The 20,978-nt window shown below is 41.5% G+C and overlaps 2 protein-coding genes across 2 annotated transcripts; one reads left to right on the top strand and one right to left on the bottom strand.

Moving 5' to 3' along the window:
* Positions 1-8,750: 8,750 nt before the first annotated feature.
* On the top strand, positions 8,751-12,990 carry LOC118321734 (beta-1,4-galactosyltransferase 1-like). The gene is made up of 2 exons (XM_035653237.1): positions 8,751-9,925; positions 10,391-12,990. Exons 1-2 carry the CDS (start codon positions 9,515-9,517, stop codon positions 11,057-11,059), a joined length of 1,080 nt encoding a protein of 359 aa, XP_035509130.1. The 5' UTR covers positions 8,751-9,514; the 3' UTR covers positions 11,060-12,990.
* A 2,540-nt stretch (positions 12,991-15,530) lies between these two features.
* amer2 (APC membrane recruitment protein 2) lies at positions 15,531-20,972 on the bottom strand. Its single transcript, XM_035657509.1, has one exon. It carries the CDS (start codon positions 20,868-20,870, stop codon positions 18,813-18,815), a length of 2,058 nt encoding a protein of 685 aa, XP_035513402.1. The 5' UTR covers positions 20,871-20,972; the 3' UTR covers positions 15,531-18,812.
* Between the last annotated feature and the right edge of the window lie 6 nt (positions 20,973-20,978).

Here is a 20,978-nt window from a genome sequence, read left to right as displayed (position 1 = left end):
GGGTGGGGGTGGGGGTGGGGGTGGGGGGTGGTGGTAATGGAGGTAAGAGACCTAGAGACTCAATTTCTTCTTCTGCTCTAAGATGATTCAAAGATTGTCAGAGACTCTTAGCAGCGCGGAGCATTTTCCATTAATTATTACAATTAATTCAGCGCTGTAAAATACAAAGGGAAAACAGATACCCAGCTAAAATTAGGCGTTAAACTTTTGCATTTTAAAAAGACATTACTGTCTCAGACGATAATAATGCTTGCATTCAGACCACACAGAGATTAAAGTATCTTAATTCTACTTTCAGCTTACCCATTTTCCACCTCTAAAAAAAAAACACATTTACAAGCAACAACAACCCTGTAAACCTGTATCTACCTTAACTGATCGTAGACGGTCATCAGATGCACAGATGCACATCCACAGTGCTGCAATTCCAGATTTTGTTCACACTGGTTATGAAGAAAAGCCATCCAAATCCTGTCCAGACCTTCCTGTCAGGGACACAACTTTCTTACACAAACAGCTACAGGACAAAACACTGTGAAACCTTTACTGAAAAGCTGCGCTGCAAGCTCCATGTAACAACAGAGCTAAAGCAGCAGTATATCAGGCTCATCCACATAATATTATATTCTGTAGGAAAATATAAACATCACATCTGCATCATTAAATGATCAGAATCGGGAGAAGAAAAAGCTGACAGGGGCCAGGGTGGTCTCATTATTCCACACCTACACCAGACAGAAATGTCAGTCCATGAGGATCATCAGAAGGATATAGCTTCAAATAGTTCAACACCAAACAGTGGACACTGAGCAGGAACAGAGTAAGAGATGTCACTAAAACATACAGCAGAAACAGTAGCAGAGATGAAAGAGAAGCACACAGCACTTGATGGACTTAATGCATGTCCAGCCAGGAGTAGCCTAAACACTACTGCACTGTGATAGTTTGGCCCTCTGATAAGCAGACAAACAGGGGGCCAACTGGATTATATGAGAGTGTGTGTTTGCGTCCACAGAAAGATACAGAGGGAGTGGGTGAGAGGACCATGACAAGCCAAGAAAACAACAAACAACTCAGTACCCAAACACACAGAAACATGTAGTCTACACAGTCCGCCGGGACAGTCCCGCAGAAAACCTGTAAAATAACTTCTACACGGACTTCCTTACCTTTTCGAAGTAACGTACTGCAGCAGGCCTCAGGTCTCAAAAAACTTTGGTTAACATTAATGTTTGTTGTCGCTCTTCTTGTTGCTGAAGCATCCAAATTCATCCCTGTGTCCCTTTTTACTTTCCTCCTTAACGTTTTGCTGCGTGCTCACTTTACCTCACGTTACACCTCCTGCGTTACTCCGCCATGATAACGCGTTAGCTAGCGACTGCAAACGGTGACCTTTGACCTCGCGGCAAAAATAAACTTCTTTTTAAGTCATTGTATAAAAAAAAACTATTTTATTGAGCATGTAATTTGAGATTAATTTTACATCCATCGTGGCTCTGTGGTATTAAATGTCGAGTAAATTATGCGAGTGAAGAATTGCAGCCTTCATTATTATTTACTTACACCTGTGCTTTTGCTACTATGAACTTACAATGTCTAACAATCATGACAGATGTCAAACTAAACAAATGAATACCAAACTGAGAGAAGCCCTTTATCATTTGCCCTGTGTAATGACTTTTTATTAATACATTTAAATGTATTACCTTAGGGCTAATTAATTAAAACATTAGCAATCATGATAAGGAAAGTTCTACGGCTAATCCCAAAGTGTAATGTATTTTAAATAATTTTAACTATTTAAAGGAGTGGTTTGACATTTTTAAAAAATACATTCATTAGATTTCCTGCTCCTAGCTAGATAAAAAAAAAAAGTAATGCCTGTAGGCTAGCTGATTATGAAAGGGTCCAAAGGTAACAAAATCCACCTACTAGCACCTCTAAAGCTCAATATTTAACATGTTTTATCTTGTTTGTTTAAGCTATACAAAAACATATTGTTTCATATGTAAAATGATTTAACTTATTTTATGAGATTTTATTTTGTATTTTCTTTTTTTATTGATACTATGTGATTTTAAATTGTGGTTTGTTTTTGTTATTAATGTTTTTGTGTAGATGCCAGTAAGACTAGCGACCACTTGGACATTCAACTTAAGAGTAAAGACTACACAGTAGAGCGTATAGCAACATTTCACCCATCCTCAGTACTAGGAGCAGTGTGCAGCCACTGAACAGCACCCGGGGCCAGGAGGTAGCTGCATACATAGCATACAAACATGTCAGTCTTCTCATCTAAAGCACAGCAAGAAAGCTAATAAGCATATTTCCCAAAGAGCTGAGCTTTTCCTTTAATTATTTAGTAGCAATGCATATGGCAACCACATGCACCGCTTGAGGAACTGCTCGGATTCTGAGGCTAGGGCCTTAAAGGGAGTGCCAGGAGTGCTATCTAAACTACTGTACACATCTTTTCGGGATGGGAGGAAACCCACACAAAAGTAAGAATGTGAAAGGATACCACTTGAACTCTACACAGAACGATCCTCAGAGGCTTCCAAGCCAGAACCTTCTCGCTGTGAGGCAGCCTTAATCTGCAACCACTGTGATTTCAAACGTAGTTTTTGTCGTTTCATTGTAGGGATACCTGAAATTAGATTTTAGAAAACAAGAAGATTTGGTATTTTCATTCAGGAGCACTTATTTTTTCCCTACCAAAGTACATTTTTATTATACATTTTTATGGGACTACCTTTAAATTCTGCCTTTACATACAATGGAACTTTTAATCCAACCTGTAATGAGAAAAAGGTCTTAGCCATGGTATTTGTACATATTGGCATGAAGTCAACAGCAACTATTATGTCAAATTCCCAGTGAATGTTGCTGAATAGATATTCTCATTCAGCAGGGGAGAATAAGGAGGACCACCTTTTACAATGGTGGCAGGCGAATAAATGAGCATGGAAGTGTATCTACCTGAGATAGAAAGGACCTGCGTTAATGAAGAAGGAAATGAGTGAACGAGTGTGTGAGTGAGCGAGACAGCCAGTGTGTGGGTGTTCGAGGTAGCAAGTGTGTGACTGAGCGAACAAGTGAGGGAGAGTGAGCCTCTACAGAGCTCCCTATCAGGGATGGGAGAAGAAGATAGTTAGGCGTGAGGACCGTACGTCAATTGGCCCTAATTGAGCGCTTCTCCTTCGTTCTCCACTTGCTACTGACACATCGCCCCAGGGCCTATTGGGAGAACGCCAGCTTCACGTCACGTAGAAAACTAGAGCGATGGATGATAAGGGGAGCAGAGGACGGGGCTTGTCGGTTTTCCTTCCCTGGGTTTTCGCCCCCAGCCCTGTGACTTAGGGCGGATGTTTCACCAACTTTTGAAGAAACGAAGTTGCCAACTCAGCTTTCTCTTAAACACTGCAAATGGTCGTAGCCTGAAGGCTGGAGTGGCAGACTTGTGACCAGAAAACTGCTTGATCCGATACCTGGCAGACTATAAAAACCTGGGCAGGAGAGTTGAAGAATATTTCTCTTGAGCAAGGCACTTAGTAGAGTAAAGATGGCAAAGATAGACCAGAGGTTGTGTCTCTGCTTGAATGTGTTTGCCCCATGTAACTAAGGGAAAACTCAAAAACTGTAAACCAAATCCAACCCCAGAGTGCTCTCGTTATTATGGGTTGATTTATATGAATGTGTGACACCTGTATGTTTTCAAAACCTAAGCTTGACATATTTACCTGTCTGTCACCTTCTAATAACAGTTTTCATTTCACCAGCTGCGGTATATATCGTCTCCTTTTGTGTTTCAAGTGGCCATTTGTGTTGTTATAAGGGATGAGGTATAATGTTCATGTCCAAATATTTCTATCCTAGCTCTTTACTGGTCAGACCACCAGTGAAGATAAATACAGTCTTTGAGCCCAGTAATGTGGCATGACTTGTTTAAGGTCACCAAAATAGACTTTATTTGGATTTTCCCACTTAGGGCCATGCAGCACTGACAACGCAGGATTACAAGTCTTCAGAACTGTCCAATGAATAACGTAACTCTCAGTTCATATGACTATTGAGCTGTTTACAACACTTGGTTTGTTTGTAGTAAGAGTATAGGTTCTGTAAGAGAGCATGACCTTGATGCCGCGTTTGAGTTATTTTCTATATGACTGTTGGCTTATTTACCCAAACTAAAATATTGTTATTTTGATCCAGTATTTTGAGCTTGCTGAGGGACACAACAAGCTCAAGTTGTATCTTAAAAGATCCAGTGTGTAACATTTAGGAGAGGATCTATTGGCAGAAATGGAGTATAATATTCATAGGTATGTTTCTGTTAGTGTATAATCAGTTGAAAATAAGAGTAGTTTACGGACAAACCAAACACTGGCTGTAGATAAGGCCTACACACTTCACAGCCCATTTTCATTCCCAGTTAAAAATAACGCTTCACAAAAAAAGAGACAAAGAGAGCTTTTTAACTGATTTATTTGATTGGATTTTCAGTTCAATTTCAAATAACTTTCATACATTTCTATCATTGTGTGCCTATGGAATAAAAGCGTTGGAATACAAATGCTGAATATATCAAAAAACAGATTTTGGCAGACCATTTGAGCAATGAGAAGCAGGTGGAGTGCAGAGTAAGGTTGAGAGGTGTGTGCACATACACACTCACACAACCACATACATACACACTCACACAAACGGCTTTGTTCCCCCGGGTAGACCATGGAGCCGTCAAAACCACTCTGATTCTGAATTAGCTCTGATTGGCTGTCATTGCAGTGTGTCCCACACAGCTGAGACCACTCAAAACCACACACACACACACAAACACAAACACACTTTTATGGTTTGGGCATCATGTTTCACTAAACTGCTGAGTTCTCTAGGCTGTAACTAGGGCTGTTTTAAGAGCTGTGGTTGAGTATAAATGCGCATTTGTGTGTCTGTGTGTGTGTGTTCGCATCTGTCTATACGACTGCAGTAAATGCATGTATGCAATATATTAACATTTTCAGATTGTGGGGGCGTATGTTATCCTGCCTCTAGCAAGCTTTATATATTTTCAGAGGGTCTACTAGGCCAAAAATACTTGACATTTGACAATGACATTTTGGCATTTCAAGCTACACGATCTACAAAAAAAAAGTTACATATACATATAGATTTTTGTCAAATAATACCATGTGACTTTTCCATCACAGATCTGGTATTATTCTATTCTTGGCACCCTTGTGGTCTGTCTCACTGAAAAGACCAGAGCTATTCACAATAATTTCAGTATCAAAAAGAATGAGTTTGACTCATATGAAAATAAATGAGTTTGAGAAAGTGCTGGTATTTGCACAGATGAGTGTATGTAGTGTACTGTGTTATTAAGATAATTATCACACTATCTTGTATGGAGTCCTTAAATCCCACTCATATGTCACTAAAGAACTACTGTTCAGCATAAGCCTGATTAAAACTGGGAAAATGACTCCGTGTCACCGCCACAGAATTCATACAAAAAAAACCTGTCAGTTATATAAACTTCTAAACAAACATGTTTTAACATGCTACTCATTTATTTAATTGAATGATTCAGGTTTAGCATAAATGTTGCTCTGACACCACAAGCATGCATGCTAAGTAAAATGTGAGTCCAAAGAAAGCAGACCCGCCCACCTCTGAAGGGGAGCCACAGTGCCAGCAAAGACTTGTGTGGCTAAATCAGCAGGGGTTTACCCATCTTGCTAGCTCAGTTTGGGTTGGATGTCCATCCAACAAGGCTGCTTCTCTGGTTACAAATGTGTCTCGGTAAGCATCATTCTTGCTCAGAAACTCGAGGTGGTGGGAGCAGCAAAAATAAGCAAAAGAGAAAGCTGGAGAAGGTGTAAAAGAAAAAAAGAAAAAAGAATTCTATTAAAAATTTCAAACCAACGCATGGATTCCATCTACAGAGGCCTCAGGATCAGGTTTCTCTACAAACAGCAGCCCATTTATCCAAAAGTGTGTGGTTAAGAACAGAAAGCAAAATTGCTCTCAGAAAGAGACACACATGTGCAGTAGCATGCATAAACACACACATTAATGCACATGGGAATGTAAATTATATGTATGTGTGTGTGGGTGTGGGTGTGTATGTATGTATGTATGTGTGTTGGGGGATGTATAGGATCCTACATACAGGCATGCTAAATCTCTGTAATCCCAGAAAGAGACTTCCCTTCTACTACAGTGTGGTTTACAAGACCATTCTTTATTGATGATACATGAGCACCCTCTAGTGTTGATATACAAGACTTCACTTATGATACCAATAGGTAAGCCTAGCATAAACTGCATGCTGCCCTCCCAACAAACAACCCAAATAATAATGTGTGCCTAATGGTGGTTTTTCTCACTCTACTCCTCCAGACATCTCTGTGCACCAAACTTTTCATTTTTGATTTTTAAAGTAATGAGCTGTTTTACAGCTTGTATTTACTCCAAATGAGGAATCTTTAAATTATAAAAAAAAAGTTTCTCCACACTGTTCTGTCTTTCAAACATCTGCCACAGACCACTAATAAAATGTCTGAGGCTGGAAAAGTACCTATTTATTATTCTAGTGATTGAGGAGTCAAAAAGTTGAGCTTTTATGGTTGCTAACAGAACACTTTCAGACAGAATTATGATTTAAGCAAACATTTAACATCTCAGTTGGCACTTGAGGCTATTTTTCAACCCTGAGAACTAAAGTTCAGCTGAGTGCCAATATCAACATATTAACCATGTATATCACATAACTGAAGCAGTAATGAAAACAAGAAAGAAATCCCCATGGTGAACATGATGAACCATAGTGAATGGACAAAGGAACATCTCCATCAAAGTCCTGGGAAAATGTCCGGCAATGTGGGAACATTTGCTTGTTTCCTAACCCTTCCTCCCACAGCAGTGTCAGTAACACTACTTTAAGCCACGGTTCGCATAAATATAATTAGTTGTTGGATAGAATCTGTAGCATGGGAATATATTATAAAGCCCACATAGCCTCAGCGAACCATTTGGAAAGGACACAACGTACATATGAGACAATGTGAAAAAAATATAGCAGGCACAGTGGCAGTAAGCTCACACATAAAACACCAGACGGCCCTAGTTTTATCCGTCTTTCCACCACAGAAGCAACCCTCACTAAATTGAACACAGGGTTCTTTTAAGAAGCACTTTTTCTGAGCAAAGTCTACCCAAGGCATCAATTTTAGTTTAAACAACTAGTGTTTTTCATGTCAACCAGAACACTTGCCTTTAAAATGACAAGTTGGTTGAAAAAAAAATCCAATCCACATTTTAAAAAACACAGTATGGTCATTAGCAATGATGTAGTTTATGTTTAAGACACATGGTGCTGCACTGTTTGGGGCAAATGTAATGGTCTGTTAAACCTGATTATTCTCAGAAGCCGTGGTTTACTCTGCAAATATAAACCCAGTGGCTGTGTCTTGCAGAAAGCGCCACTAGGGGTCGCTGTTTGTCAGGTTTATAGCAACCTTCTGCAGGTAGAAATGAGGTCTGGACTGGCTTATTGTAGGTGCAGTAGGACTTGCAGTTTTCAGTGCTCCTTGCCAGATCTTGACTGCATACCTGTGGTTTAGCTGGACCTGTTCTTGTCATGACAGAACAATGAAGTTAGCCAATAGCAAACATGTTGTATTACTATAATAGTAATAGCAAAACTAGACTGTAAATATTATGAATTATGAATTTCTCTAACTCATAAAGTACACGATTCTCATTTGATTTTATGCCAAAGCATCTTTTTTAAAATAAAGCAGTATTTTAAAAAAGACAGTTGAGCATACTGTTGTATCTGACTTCCTTATTAAAGGAACCAGACAACAATTACATCTTGGAACTCGTTGGATTAAAAGCACTCACCCAACCAACCAGTTCCACATTGCAGCACTATTTATGTTTGATTATAAGCTGAAGTATTTTTATGCTTTGGAATGCACATCATCTCTGTTGATCAGTTATGAATATGTCACATGGCTTTAACACTGGCAGCTTTATTTTCAGTTCAAGTTTGTGTGCTGATGTCACATGAACACCATGAATTTATACGGAAGTGTTCATCTTGCCCCTACAACAGAACACTATCTATTTTGTATATGACTCAGATGAGTGGTTATATCAAAGATGATTCCATATTATTTATTTGTAATTTTATTAACATATTTGATTTAATTAAATGTGAACATATTTTGGTGCTAGCATTATTATTTTGTTGGTTTTATAGAATATATGGATGAAGAAGATTAAAAACAATTTTAGAAAGTTCACACATTATAACTTAACTGAAATACTCCCTCCACGACACAACACAGCCTTCAGTTTTATCTCAAGTGGGGATGTGTGAAAATGTATTATTATTATTATTATTACCTGCGAATCCTGATGTGGTAATGTTATACTGATGTATGTCTCCATCTGCTCAACGTACCTGACTTTGAGATGGTCTTTTGAGACACTCACAATGCCAAGCACACACAGCCGTTCATCTGTGCAGGCACTGTTCCTGCTGAGTAAAGTTGGGTGTGACCAGTGTGACTGATACGGTTTCCATTTGTCCACATTCACATAGGAGCAGTTTCCTCATTTTTGATGGCACTCCCTTTACTGACCTTGTGATTGGTTTATTTGCACATAAAAGATACTTATCAGTGACGCTTTAGTTTACTGCATGCAGAAACACTGTTCCACATTGCGAAGGACAGACACTGACCTGCCAGCTGCAGTGTTTATCCTTTTATAGGAAACACTATCTGTACAAGAATAGTGCCAGCAGACAGAATCCCAGGGATATCTACATGTTTCAAGGGGCAGGTGTGGACAAGTTTCAGTGCCGGGGACATATCTCAGATTTATTCCAAAGGATCTTTCTGAGGATATCTTTCAGGGTGGACAGCTTGTTCTTTGAGGACTTCTTGAAGGGTTGTGGATAGCTTTCCTCAGGTTTTACACACAGGGAATTCAGCAAGCATAATCACACACCAGCAGATGGCCTCATTTGACAACATACAGGAAGTATTACTATTGCTCTTTAATTTATAGTAGTAGGCCTAACACTGTATTAAGACAGTTTAGCCAATAATTAATTATTTTTTCTTTTAGTACATAACGTTTGTCTTTTGTTTTGCTTTTTAAAAATGAATTAATATCAGTCTAAAAGTACTTGGTGATAATATACAAATTAAAGGAACTAATACAATAGTATTGTAGACATACTCAGACATACAACAATACTCTTTTAACTGAACAAGAACACTAGATTTAGGGTAGGGCTAACTTAAAGGGGCATGATTCATTATTAACAACAGGTGTGAGATTCAACCGGATCAGCTGACTTGAGTAAGGAAGCTGTCAAAGTAAATAAAAACCTGTCTGGCTGCTCTTATGCTTGGAGCACCTTTGAATAAATGCATGTAGCGGAGCTGTGCGAGAGCTATTGAGTGTCCAGTCCTCAACTGCCGGTGTAGCAAAAATGATTAAAAAACTCTTCAACATCTTGGCTATTTTTGCCCTGCTTAGCCTGGCATATTTTGCTGTGTCTCTGCTCTACAGGAAAAACAGCAATTTAACTGTTTTTGCTGAGAAGTATCACCTGAAAAATAGAAATGGCACTTATTTCTGGATGGCAAAAGAACTTGTTCAACGGCTGGAAATGTGGGAAATGCAGACTCATGCCCCAAACGCCAGCCAAAAGAACATAGAGTTGCCAGCGCCAACTAACAAGACTTTAGAACTCTGCCCTGACACCCCTCCGCAGCTTGTGGGTCCTCTCAATGTGGATTTTAATCATAAACAGACTTTGGATGAGGTGAGAGAAAAGGTCGGTTCATCTCTTCAGAAAGGAGGAAGGTACAAGCCACCAGATTGTATCTCCCGACAGAAGGTAAGTGAATGAATGAAGGGACAAATGAATGAATTAATAGAATAAACAATAAAAGTATCAATGACTCAATAACCAACAGATTCGGAAGGGTGTACTATGGTTTCAGATACCTGGAATCTAATTTAAAAAGAGGTGTCTAAATGTACAATCTGTGAACATAAGTACAGTATGTACAATTTGTACAATGTTAACTTTAGTTGGGGGGGGGGGGGTTGTGTATCTATCATTTGATTTTAGGCGTAACACATTTTTACACATTATATCCAGCTTTATTGAATTAATTAATTTTTTTTCTTTTTTTTTTAATTAAATAAATCAAAAAATCTGAACTCAAAGTGAAAAAGTGGATACTTACAGGACACTTTTCACTGATTATTGACACTGAACGGTTTAAAGGGAAAAGAAAACACCAAAGTCTTAATGATTCTTTACATTAAAGCAAAATTATTCTTTTGATCTGTTTAGGTGGCGATAATCATCCCCTTTAGAAACCGGCATGAGCACCTGAAGCACTGGCTTTCTTACCTTCATCCTATACTGATGCGACAGCAGGTGGACTACGGCATATATATTATCAACCAGGATGGAGAGGGAGTGTTCAACCGGGCTAAACTGATGAATGCAGGCTATTTTGAAGCACTGAAGGAATATGATTATGAGTGCTTTGTCTTCTCCGACATAGATCTGGTTCCTATGGATGACCGTAACCTTTATAGATGTTTTGACAACCCCCGGCACTTGGCTGTAGCAATGGACAAATTTAACTTCCACTTACCCTATAAGACCTACTTTGGTGGGGTCTCATCACTGTCCAAAAGCCAATTCTTGAAGATAAATGGCTTCCCGAACAGTTACTGGGGCTGGGGCGGTGAGGATGATGATATCTATAAGCGAGTTGTCTTCCATGGAATGTCCATTTCTCGACCTGACTCTGTGATTGGAAAGTACAGGATGATCAAACACAAGAGAGACTTGCACAATGAGGCTAATCCACAAAATCCAGTCAAACTGAGAAAAACCCATTTGACCATGGACAAAGATGGGATTAATTCCCTCAAATACACAGTCAAGGAGATTGTGAAGGATGTACTGTATACTTTTATCAGTGTGGATATTCAGGCCCCGCCAAGCTGAATGAGGAAGGAAGTCCGTATAAACTATATGAATATGAAGTACAGAGATTCTATCCGGTTTTTCTCAGTTACTGTGGCACAATCCTTGAATGACCATCAATGTTTACAAAATAAAATGTGAAATTCACATTTCTCATTGCTTTTACACAAAAGTCAGATTTAAAGCCATCTTTAAATGAGCCACCAATGCACTGAGCTACTCTTTGTGATGGATTCAGACACAGAGCAGTAAAAAGTCTGCTCATAAATAAAAATATGTGGTGAATATCACAGAGATATTCTGGGAATTGTTGCATCACAGGGTTTGTGGCCCTGCCCCTATACTTAGCAGGTTTATGTTGTGTAATATGTATGGTTTGGGGGTATAGTTTTACTACTTTTGTGCACCGTGCCTTTGGGCTATGTTAATCAAGTTTGTGGCCATGTGCTGTCTGTAGGTGATGTATTGGGAGCGTCCTATAGGGTTAGAGTCTGTGTATGTTACTTTGCCTATAGCACTTTCACAATAGGCCTTTGACAGTATCTGTAACTTGTTCTTGCTTTTTCTATAACACTTTTTGAAAAATGATCACTTCATTGTTGTCATTGTTCATGGTTATTATTTAATTTTGAGGAATTTGTTAGTCGCACCATTCATGATAAGTTAGAGCGGGCGTATGAAAGAAAATCTTTGGTGTGAAAAGATTTAACATTCCGATCAGTCGTCAAGGCTAGTAACAGGTCTGGAATTATATTATCTTGTCAGGATTGTTGTGCAATACTGGTTTAGTGACAAAGGTTCCAGTGACAGTTCAAGTGTCTCGCAGTGTCATTGTTTCCAGTGGTGCAGAAAGGAATCCTATGAGGATGAGTGTGTTTTTATTGTAAGGAAGTGGGACAGATTATTGTAAATTGTCATGCTTTGCATAATGTGGCAGATGCATTATTGCACTTGTAATTTTACAATGTTTGTGACTTATTTTTGTGTGGGGAATATAATTGCTAACTTAAGGTGAGGGTGTTGTGCGCTACGTGCCTCCCTGTGTTTTTCTCTGTACACTCTGTAAGTGCTCCTCATTCAGGATGATTGGTGGCCCTGCCTACAGATCTAAGGGCGGCTGGAGAAGCAGGATCCCATCACTTATCATCTTTTGCTCATTATTCTGTTATTTGAGAATGAAGTTTATAGTGTATATGTATATATATTATATATATATATATTGTTTTTTTCATGGGTCAGCCACACATTGGACATTAGCCTTCTTCCTCCATCTATTTGTTTGCCAGATAATTAATAGCACTATTTGTAAAATCATTTTGCTTTAAAAAATAATGATCAGGTTACATTGTTCGTACGTTGGCCGTAACAATTGTAAGGCCGAATATCACATGTGAAGGGGATGACTTGGAGGCCAAAGAGGAGTGTTAGATGGCCAATGAGGTGGTGAAGGGTTTTTTTTATTTTGTTTCTCATTTAAACAGTTTCTTATTTTCTTTAATGTACAATGCAATAACTTTTCTGTTACAGACATTACTTCTAATGTACTCCATTGCCGCTCACTGTGAATACAGAAGATACTGGAAAGGTGTACACAAACTGTGAAAAACCTCTGAATAGTCTTACAGTTGAAACCTGTTTTGCATAAAATGTTTTGATGGATACTATTACATTGGCTAAGGGGTATTTAACACAATTCCTCAGACTTTTGACTGTCCGGGGTAAGAATAAAGAATGAGAAATTAACTTTAGTTGCAGTGATGCACTGCTTGGCGTGTCTTTTTATTTCTGACAGATGTGCTTAAACAATTGCGAGGAACTGTAATTAAATGTATGATCAAGCACTGAGCTTCTGGGTGAATAAGACAAAATTAAACTACTAGTAAATTACAAAGTACATTTGCTCAGTGAAATTGATGTTAAAGTGTTTTTAAATGCATCAAAGGTACTCTTAATGCGAGATTAAAGATTAAGATTGTTTTACTGGTTTCCTTTCTCCCTCTGTGCAGTTACATTTCTGGTAACAGGTACATTTGGAGGTCCTAGGGCTCAGAGAAATGTGACCTGACAGGTCAGCCAAGCAGAAGACACTTTAGAAAGAGTATTCTATAGCCCTCTGCCCAGAATACACACACTCACAAACACAACCATATATACATACGTAGTGTATCCCCCATCCTGACCCACCTCCTAATGAATTTTTCAGCATTGTTTCTCTTGTAAATGGGCAGTGGGGGGGCAGCCCACGTTAATGTTTAGCTCATGATGATCAACTGATTTTTATCACTTGTTTAATAGGGGATACATACCAGTTGTGGTTAGGACAAATTCAGTTAAGTGAAATGTTAATCCAATATTGAATGCTAAATTAAAGCCATTGTACTGTGTATCAGACCGCTAACTAACTTCCTTGATCTTGTATCCTTAAAGGAAAATTGAGTCATCACTCATCTTGTGATTTATAATTTGATTCATTTTCCATTTTGCTGCTGACAAGCTCCCATTCAGTTTGTTTTTATCAAATATCTTGTTTCCTGTCGTTTTATCATTTCAAAGTTAGAATTTGTCACAGTGTAGCAACACATGCCTGCTCGTGCTTTATATGGGTGAACTTTAAAACCTGATTTATATGTTTGACTCTCTGTTGTGTTAAAGCGTCCCTCAGCACCAGATTGTACTGCATGCACTTGTTTTCATGGGGCACTGGACAGTCACAGAGTCAATAGCTTGTCTGTTGGTGAATTACTGACAAGTGAAACCTTTACATGAGGAATTGATGTGTTTTGAGGATGTGTATTAAAGGTCACTTTGCACTCATCCTCAAACAGATGAATGCTCCGGTTGATGGTTGTAAATAGGGATGTTTACAACCTGACAAGACCGATTGAGGCTGAGGCTCTAAGTGTGTGCGCATCGGCAAAAAATTGAATTTGTGTCTGTGATCACACGTGCATTTCAACATGTAGGTTAATGTGTGGGGCTTTTTTTCCCTGTATAAATGTTTTACTCCATCAGTTCAACTCCAATCACATCTCTCACACACTGTGTCAGGAAACCACCACCGCCCCCTAAACGCTCTCCCATCCTCCTTCCTGCCCAGCCCCCTCTTTTCATTGGTTGACCTAGTGGAGTTACTATGGGAACGACTGTAGAGAGGCTGCCACGCAGAATGTGGGGTACAGCTTTTGCATGGCGCTTAGGGCTCCATCACACAAACACACACACACACACACACACACATACACACACGTTTATCAGGGCAAGGAAATCCTACCTAGACCCTAGATCAAGATATATTTTTTAGAACTATCAGTATGATTCATTCTATTCTTTCTGTGCTAGCATTTTCCTGCACCAGCATCTGTAATTCAGTGGGTCGTTCTATAGAGGGGTTTTTAAAGTGATTGCTTTGAAGATATTTCAAATCTACTCTGGTAGAGTATCTGGTAGCTAATGTTAGCTGATGTTAGCAAACACGTGTCTGATATAGCTGTAGGCCTTACTGACTTTACTGAGTCAATTTGCTGATCTAAAGACTCTTATTACGCTACGTTTTAGTATGCCATTATCCCATTATTGCTATGTGGCTGCTGTTCATCAAATGTTACGCCAGCTAAACGCTTCATTTAAGAGCACTGAAGCCAGACAAACCCTCACTCACTCACTCACAATAAATCTTCCCACTTTTTCCTCGTGCATTTCTTCCTCACTACCTCCCTTGTTCTCCTCCCTTCAGTGGTTTGTATAAGAACTTCATTGTTCAGCACAAACAAAATCCATGCACTAGATTTATGCACCAAAACAAACACGCACACATGGACTCAAACATGGCTCACAATGAGGATGAGTGTCCACATCCAACAAACAAGCAGGAGCAGATTAATGATGAGATCAGCTGGCGCGCACACACACACACACACACACACACACACACAGGCGTGCACCAGCATGCACCGCTCTCACTGTCAGCATCACTAGCTTTGATCTGGTGGGTACAAGTGAGTGTTATGGTCTTACGTAAGGCTTTTACATAAACCTCAGCGTGCAGAAATGGAGAGAGAGAGAGAGCTGGATAGAGAAGGAGGGGGTTTGCTGCACCATTACAAAGGGGATTCGCACTGCACCAAATCCTCCTCACACTACACATGGATGCACACCCACTCCACAACAACACACAAGCTTTCTCTAGCAACATGTGTCTTCCTTGAAACAATAAGACCCTCCCTTTCATCTATATTCAGGACACATAGACAGGTTCCATATCCACACGCATCAGCTGTGCATCAGCTGCCTGTCTTTGTCATCAAATGGGCTGTCTGTCCCTGTCTCTATGGGTCTTTTCCCATGAGAGACCAACAGCAGACAATGACACATCCGTCAAGCTTTCATCTCAGAGATCAATAAAATGTATTGATAACCTATTACTGCCAAGCCAAGCAGACCTCTCTCCAAGTGCGACACCACAACAAAAATGCCACATGCTGCACATCAACAAAAGCATCTCTGTTTCTCACCCTCTCTCCCACCCTAGCCTACTCCTTGGGGATTTAGGCCACCAGGATGTGGGGGTGGAAGGATGGAGGAGGGGAGTTGAAGAGAGGAGGGCTCTATCTAGTTTTGCTCTAATTATACAAGTACACAAAGCCTCTGATGTTAAGGTGTATGGGTTCTTGTGTAAATGTGGTCACAAAGAGTCTGGAGCTCATCATCTATCAGCGCAAACACAGTTTTATTCATTAAATATGAAAAGTGGAAAGACTTCACACCGTGAAAAGACAGACGGTAACAAAAAAGAAGGAAAACGTAATGTGCTTTTCACTGCAGCGAATGATCACATAAAGACCCAGATATATAATCAGAAAGAAAAGAGAGAAGTATTTGTCTGAAAAGAAAGGAACTGAGACAGGTGGCAACATGGTGGCCTCTGTGGTTGATGCCATTACTGTGTACATGCCAGTGCGATAGATCAAGGTACTCAAATGTCCGGCTTTCATTTTCATTATGTAATTCTTGGAAGAGGTGAAGAAACAAGTTACTTACAAAACTATGGCACGTTGGACATCAACCATGGAGGGCGCCATATAAACAAAACATATGATGTATAATGCTCCTTTTCCAGTTCATAGTTCCTTACTCTCTCTTAAGCTTAACATGATTGTAATTTGATTGGAGACAGTGTAGTTTCCCATTTATAAAGCAATGTCAAATTGTGATTTTTGGACTCATCGGGCAACTGTTTTGGTCAACAATCCATGAGCATCACCGCTACTGTGTTTTTTATTTACCGGGAATACTTCAAAGGTTGGGATTGTTGCCCATCTCAATCACCCAACAAGTTACCATATGTCACCATTCCTTTCCATCGAATCACTCTTCTGTCAATCAGCACTCCAAGGCAGGAAGAATGAAGGTGATTGAACAATAAACAAGGAGCACAGTGTAGGCAGAGAAAACATAAAGGGACATGATCATTCCCTGCTCCCCATATGACCATTAGCCTGTCCTTCTTTTATCGGGTGAGAAACACACTTACTGCAGACCTGGGATCAGGTTACCCCATGGCTTGTCCTACACTTCACCATGTGGAGGCTGAAAAGATATCTGAACCTGGAGCAGTGTTGTGGATCAATCATTACATTCTAAATGAGATGGAAAGCTATCATGAACTAGAATGACCCTCAAGTGTCATTGGTACCCTTGTGGTTAGGATTTGAGAAAACCTGCATCATCTCGAATGGCTTTTCCTATGAAAACCCCCCTCTTTAACCGAAGGGTAGGGAACACTCTGCTCCCTGTAACTTGTCTCACTGAATCACTGACAAAGGCCTTTTAAGACTGCAATACACCCCCTCATTCTTAAAACAAGTGGTGCTTTGCAAGGCTGCAACACTGTGCAGTAGTTTGTCTTCATTTTTCAGAACTTAGAAAACAGTCAACTCCACCATTTGTCGTGCCCCCACAAAAAAGGGACAAAGAGGAAAACAGACCGATACAGGAAAATATATGCTGACCAATGATCTACAATGATGTGAAGCTACATTCAGATTCACACACAGCTGCGGTGGTTCCTTGAATGAAGTTGTACAGTGTTTATCAGTACAACAGCCAGGAGAATAAGGGTGAAGGACTTTGACATGGTTTAGCATTAGTCCCCACATTTTGCTTTACATCTTAAGCTGTGATCCAATAAATTACATGACTCTTTATCCGAAGCCCTGACAGAATTTCCTCACAGCCTGTTTAGAAAACCACTTGCAGGCATATTCTGGCTCTGTAAAACTGGCTGGCAGCGAGGATGCCTACCTGTCATCCTCTCACATCAGCCTATACAGTATGTTGGTTGAGAAAAACAGAAAGAACATAAAGCAGAGTATTAAGAAGCTGGTGCGATCACAGTTAAAGATCCATACAGTATATGACTTCGGAAAGGAGGAGCCTATAAAAACAGTATGAAATCCAGTAAAGTACTAACTAGAAAAAATGTGTTGTTTGTGCATGTGTCCTTAACGAAGAAAGTCATCTAGTGTAGCTACAAAGACAGTGCCAGAGGTTGAACAGTGTGTGTAACTAAGATCATTCAGTATTAGACAATGTTCCCTGACCTTTGCGCCTTGTATGTGTGGCACTGCATGCAAAGAGGGTGAGAAAGTGTTTGTGTCCGTGTATGATTTTGGACGTGTGTGTTGTGTGTGTAGTTTGTGTGTATCAAAGCATCAGTGCAAGGGATCCCTCCAGGTTGAGTATTGCGATAGCTTTGTAGGTTTCCATTGGTAATTCAACAGTTGTAAATCCCAGAGATTTAAGTCCTATGGATGAACTTCAGATGATGCAGTGATCCAAAAGCAACAGGCTGAACAGGCCAAACTTAAAGTCCATCGCAATAAAAAAAAACAGTCAAAACAGAGGTGGTCTCCCCTCCAACACACATAGGATATTGTGTGGTCTTCTGCAGGGCAGATTTGCCACATTTGGAGATGCAAAGTAGGTAAGTAATAAAACCAGCTCTATGTTCATTTGTATATTTGCACATACAGTTTAATAATCAGTGTGCGGTCAGGAGAAGACCATCTTCAAAAAGCAAAAAACACATACAACAGCCAAACAAAAAATGGTGGGTTATTCCATACTGGGGACATTGTTGAGTCTGTTTAAGACTATTAGAGTCTGTCAAATGAAGACTGGGTTTTTTTTTTAAAACTTTGGCTCTAGATCAAAGAATTAGGAGGTAATTTGTTACAGATTAGACAAGATGACAAACTGAGGAAAAAAACGTTTGATTAGATTAGGTCCTCATCAGCAAATCATGTTATGCCATGTGGAATTCCATAAGAAAAATGTAAAAGATAAAAAGGTGCTCTGCTTTTTTTTCTCCTTTTTTGTTTTTCTTTTTTGTTGCAGTGTGCAATCATGAGCTGTCAGACTCTCAGCAGGTCAGGAGCTTTTCCAGGAAAGTTACAAGGCAAATGTGTCTATTGCGAGTCCATGGATTGTCAAGAGTCAACCTCCAAAGTCCCAGTGAGAGCTGTGAAGTGTTAACCCAGCTTTTTGGAGTCTCCTTGTGACTTTCTCAAGTGAACAAAACCACTTATTCTACTCTACTCTGTCCTAACCCAAAACACTTAGGGAATGAGAGCTTTTAAGATTTGAGAGGAATTTATAGGCCGTTAACTCTACAGCTCAACATTTTTCTTGGTCTGGGAAAACTTTTGGCTCTGCATAAACAGCACTGAAGTGATGTCCATAAGTTAATAGGAGAGAACTGCCCATTCGACAGGAATTACTTCTTGTGGGCAGTTCCTCTGGTTGTGCTGCCAGGTTTGTTTCCAGAACGACGGACGGGCACCTTGGATACTGGGATTCTGGTGCGAGCTGGGGGAGGCGCTTGGGTCTTTGGAGGGGGGGATTCGGCCTCTAGAACAGAGGAGAGGGCTGACTGGCTTGCAGAGTGGGGAGGTGGGGTTTGTCTGCTGCTTACAGGGATCTTGGATTCCCGAGGAAGGCTGGTGCTGCCTTTCATTGATCGGAAGGAGGAAGAAGAGGAGGAGGAAGGGGAAGTGGGGCTCAGTTTGTATTCAGTGGATGGGGAGGGAGTACTGTTTAGATCTTCCTCCTGCTCTCCATCCTCGTCAGGATCATTGTAGAGGTCGTACAGGTGGTCTCCAGAGCAACTGTCACGTGACAGGGCCATCTTCTGGTTGCGCTGCAGACCGCTCTCATCAGGTGTTGCTGTGGGCGTTGCTGAGGGAGTGTCCCAGTAGCCCTCATCACTGAGTGGCTCTTTGTCACCAGGGGATGTGGGATGGCGGCCATGTGTGTGAGGGAGGGGGGGTTTAGCTGCCCGGCTTCCTGCTGCACCAACTACTGGAATCTTACTGAGCCCCAATGCCTTCACCTGGGGTATTTTTCGATCTGCACTCTTGGTGGCTGAGGGCAGGTGGCTGCTGGCAAGGCTGGAGGTGGCGCGAGGGGGATAAGTGGAAGTTGGGGTAGAAGAGGGAGGTTGGTGTGACCGGGGTAAAGCAGGGGAGTTGTCTCCTGTGGAGGGCAACATATGCCAGAGCCCCTGCATGTCCGCATCGTCCACTCCTTCTGGACTCGCCATTTCTTCCCCTCCGCCCATGTAAGCGACTACGCCACTACCGGCTGGGTGCTGCTGCGGTGGAGGCGGCGCCCGGGCCCGGGCCGGGAGGGAGGAAGGCACTGAGCTTGGGGTAACAGAGAACATGGGCTGTGTCAGCTGGGAAGGTAGAGGGGTTTTGCATGGGGAGCCACGAGACGTGGCACTGGTGATACCAACAACTCTCCCAGCACCCACTCCCACACTCCCCCCTCCTCCCCCACTGCTGCTACTGCTGGTGCCACTGCCCCCATTACCCGCTGGCCCCTCCTCGTCTGCATCAGCAATAATGTCACCGCAGCCTGTCAGTGAATCAAAGCTCTTGAGGGACGTGACGTCAGTGAAGAGGAGAGCGCAGAGGCGGTCCACCGAAGGCTCTGAGGGTGGGTCACCCGTGCTGCAGCGGTCCAAAGGGGGTGTAGCGAGGGAGGGGGTGAGACTGGAAATTGAGGCTTTGGCTTTTTGGATGGGAGCGCGCAGTGGCGAGTCAGTGGGTGTGTAAGGAAAGGGGGAGTCTGGCTCACCAGATGGCCCTGGCATGGCAACACAGTGTGGGGGTGTCATAGTAACACTAGTAGTGGGAGTCTCTAAGTTAGGTTCTGTCTCTCCGTTCCCACAATCCTCTTGGTGGTGATGTGGAGGCGGTTCAAGGGTGAGCGTAATATCCTTTACCTGTTCAGAGTCGGCAACATCCCCATCCTTCTCTCGCCCCTCCACCTCTTCCGCCTCTGCCTCGTTTGTTTTTTCCTTGCGTCTCCATCGCATGCTGCTAAAAAAGCCCTTTAGGCCCCTCCCTCTTCTGACAAGCCCCGCCCCTCCATTTTCACTCGACCTGAAACTCCCACGTCGAAGTAGAGAGAAGAAACTCAGTGATTTACTGAGAGACCTCACTGGTCCTGCCTCCAGGCTAGCAAGCCCCTCCCCTCTCTGTCCATCAGCATCGTTGTTAGAGCTTGTTAGTCCATCGTGGGTTTTGCTCCTAACGAGTTCCACTGATGCTGCTGAGCTGTTCCCGTTCAAAAAATTCCCATTGTCAGAATTCCCGTTGTTCCCACTGTTTGTAGCCCCTTTGTTCCTGAAGGAGAAGAAGCTGGCCATTCCAGAGCCGGTGCGGCGCTTTCCGAAGAGTTTGAAGGCAGCTTTGTTGATCTTCCCTGTGGGCTGGGGGTCACACTGAGGGACCACAGGAGGCTCCACATACTCCGACTGCACCTCCATTATCTAGCACTCTATCGCTTCCACTCTATCGTGGAGAGAGCTCTCTGACTGCCTTTCTGTCCTCTCTCTCTGGCCACACATACACTCTCCTCCTCTCTCTCTCTCTCT

This window comes from Morone saxatilis, unplaced genomic scaffold, assembly GCF_004916995.1.
Source record: "Morone saxatilis isolate NCDOM2014 unplaced genomic scaffold, NCSU_SB_2.0 Contig0, whole genome shotgun sequence".
NCBI classification, from domain to species: domain Eukaryota; kingdom Metazoa; phylum Chordata; class Actinopteri; family Moronidae; genus Morone; species Morone saxatilis.
Note: the sequence above shows the minus strand (reverse complement) of the source record. Positions and strands in the feature narration are given on the sequence as shown.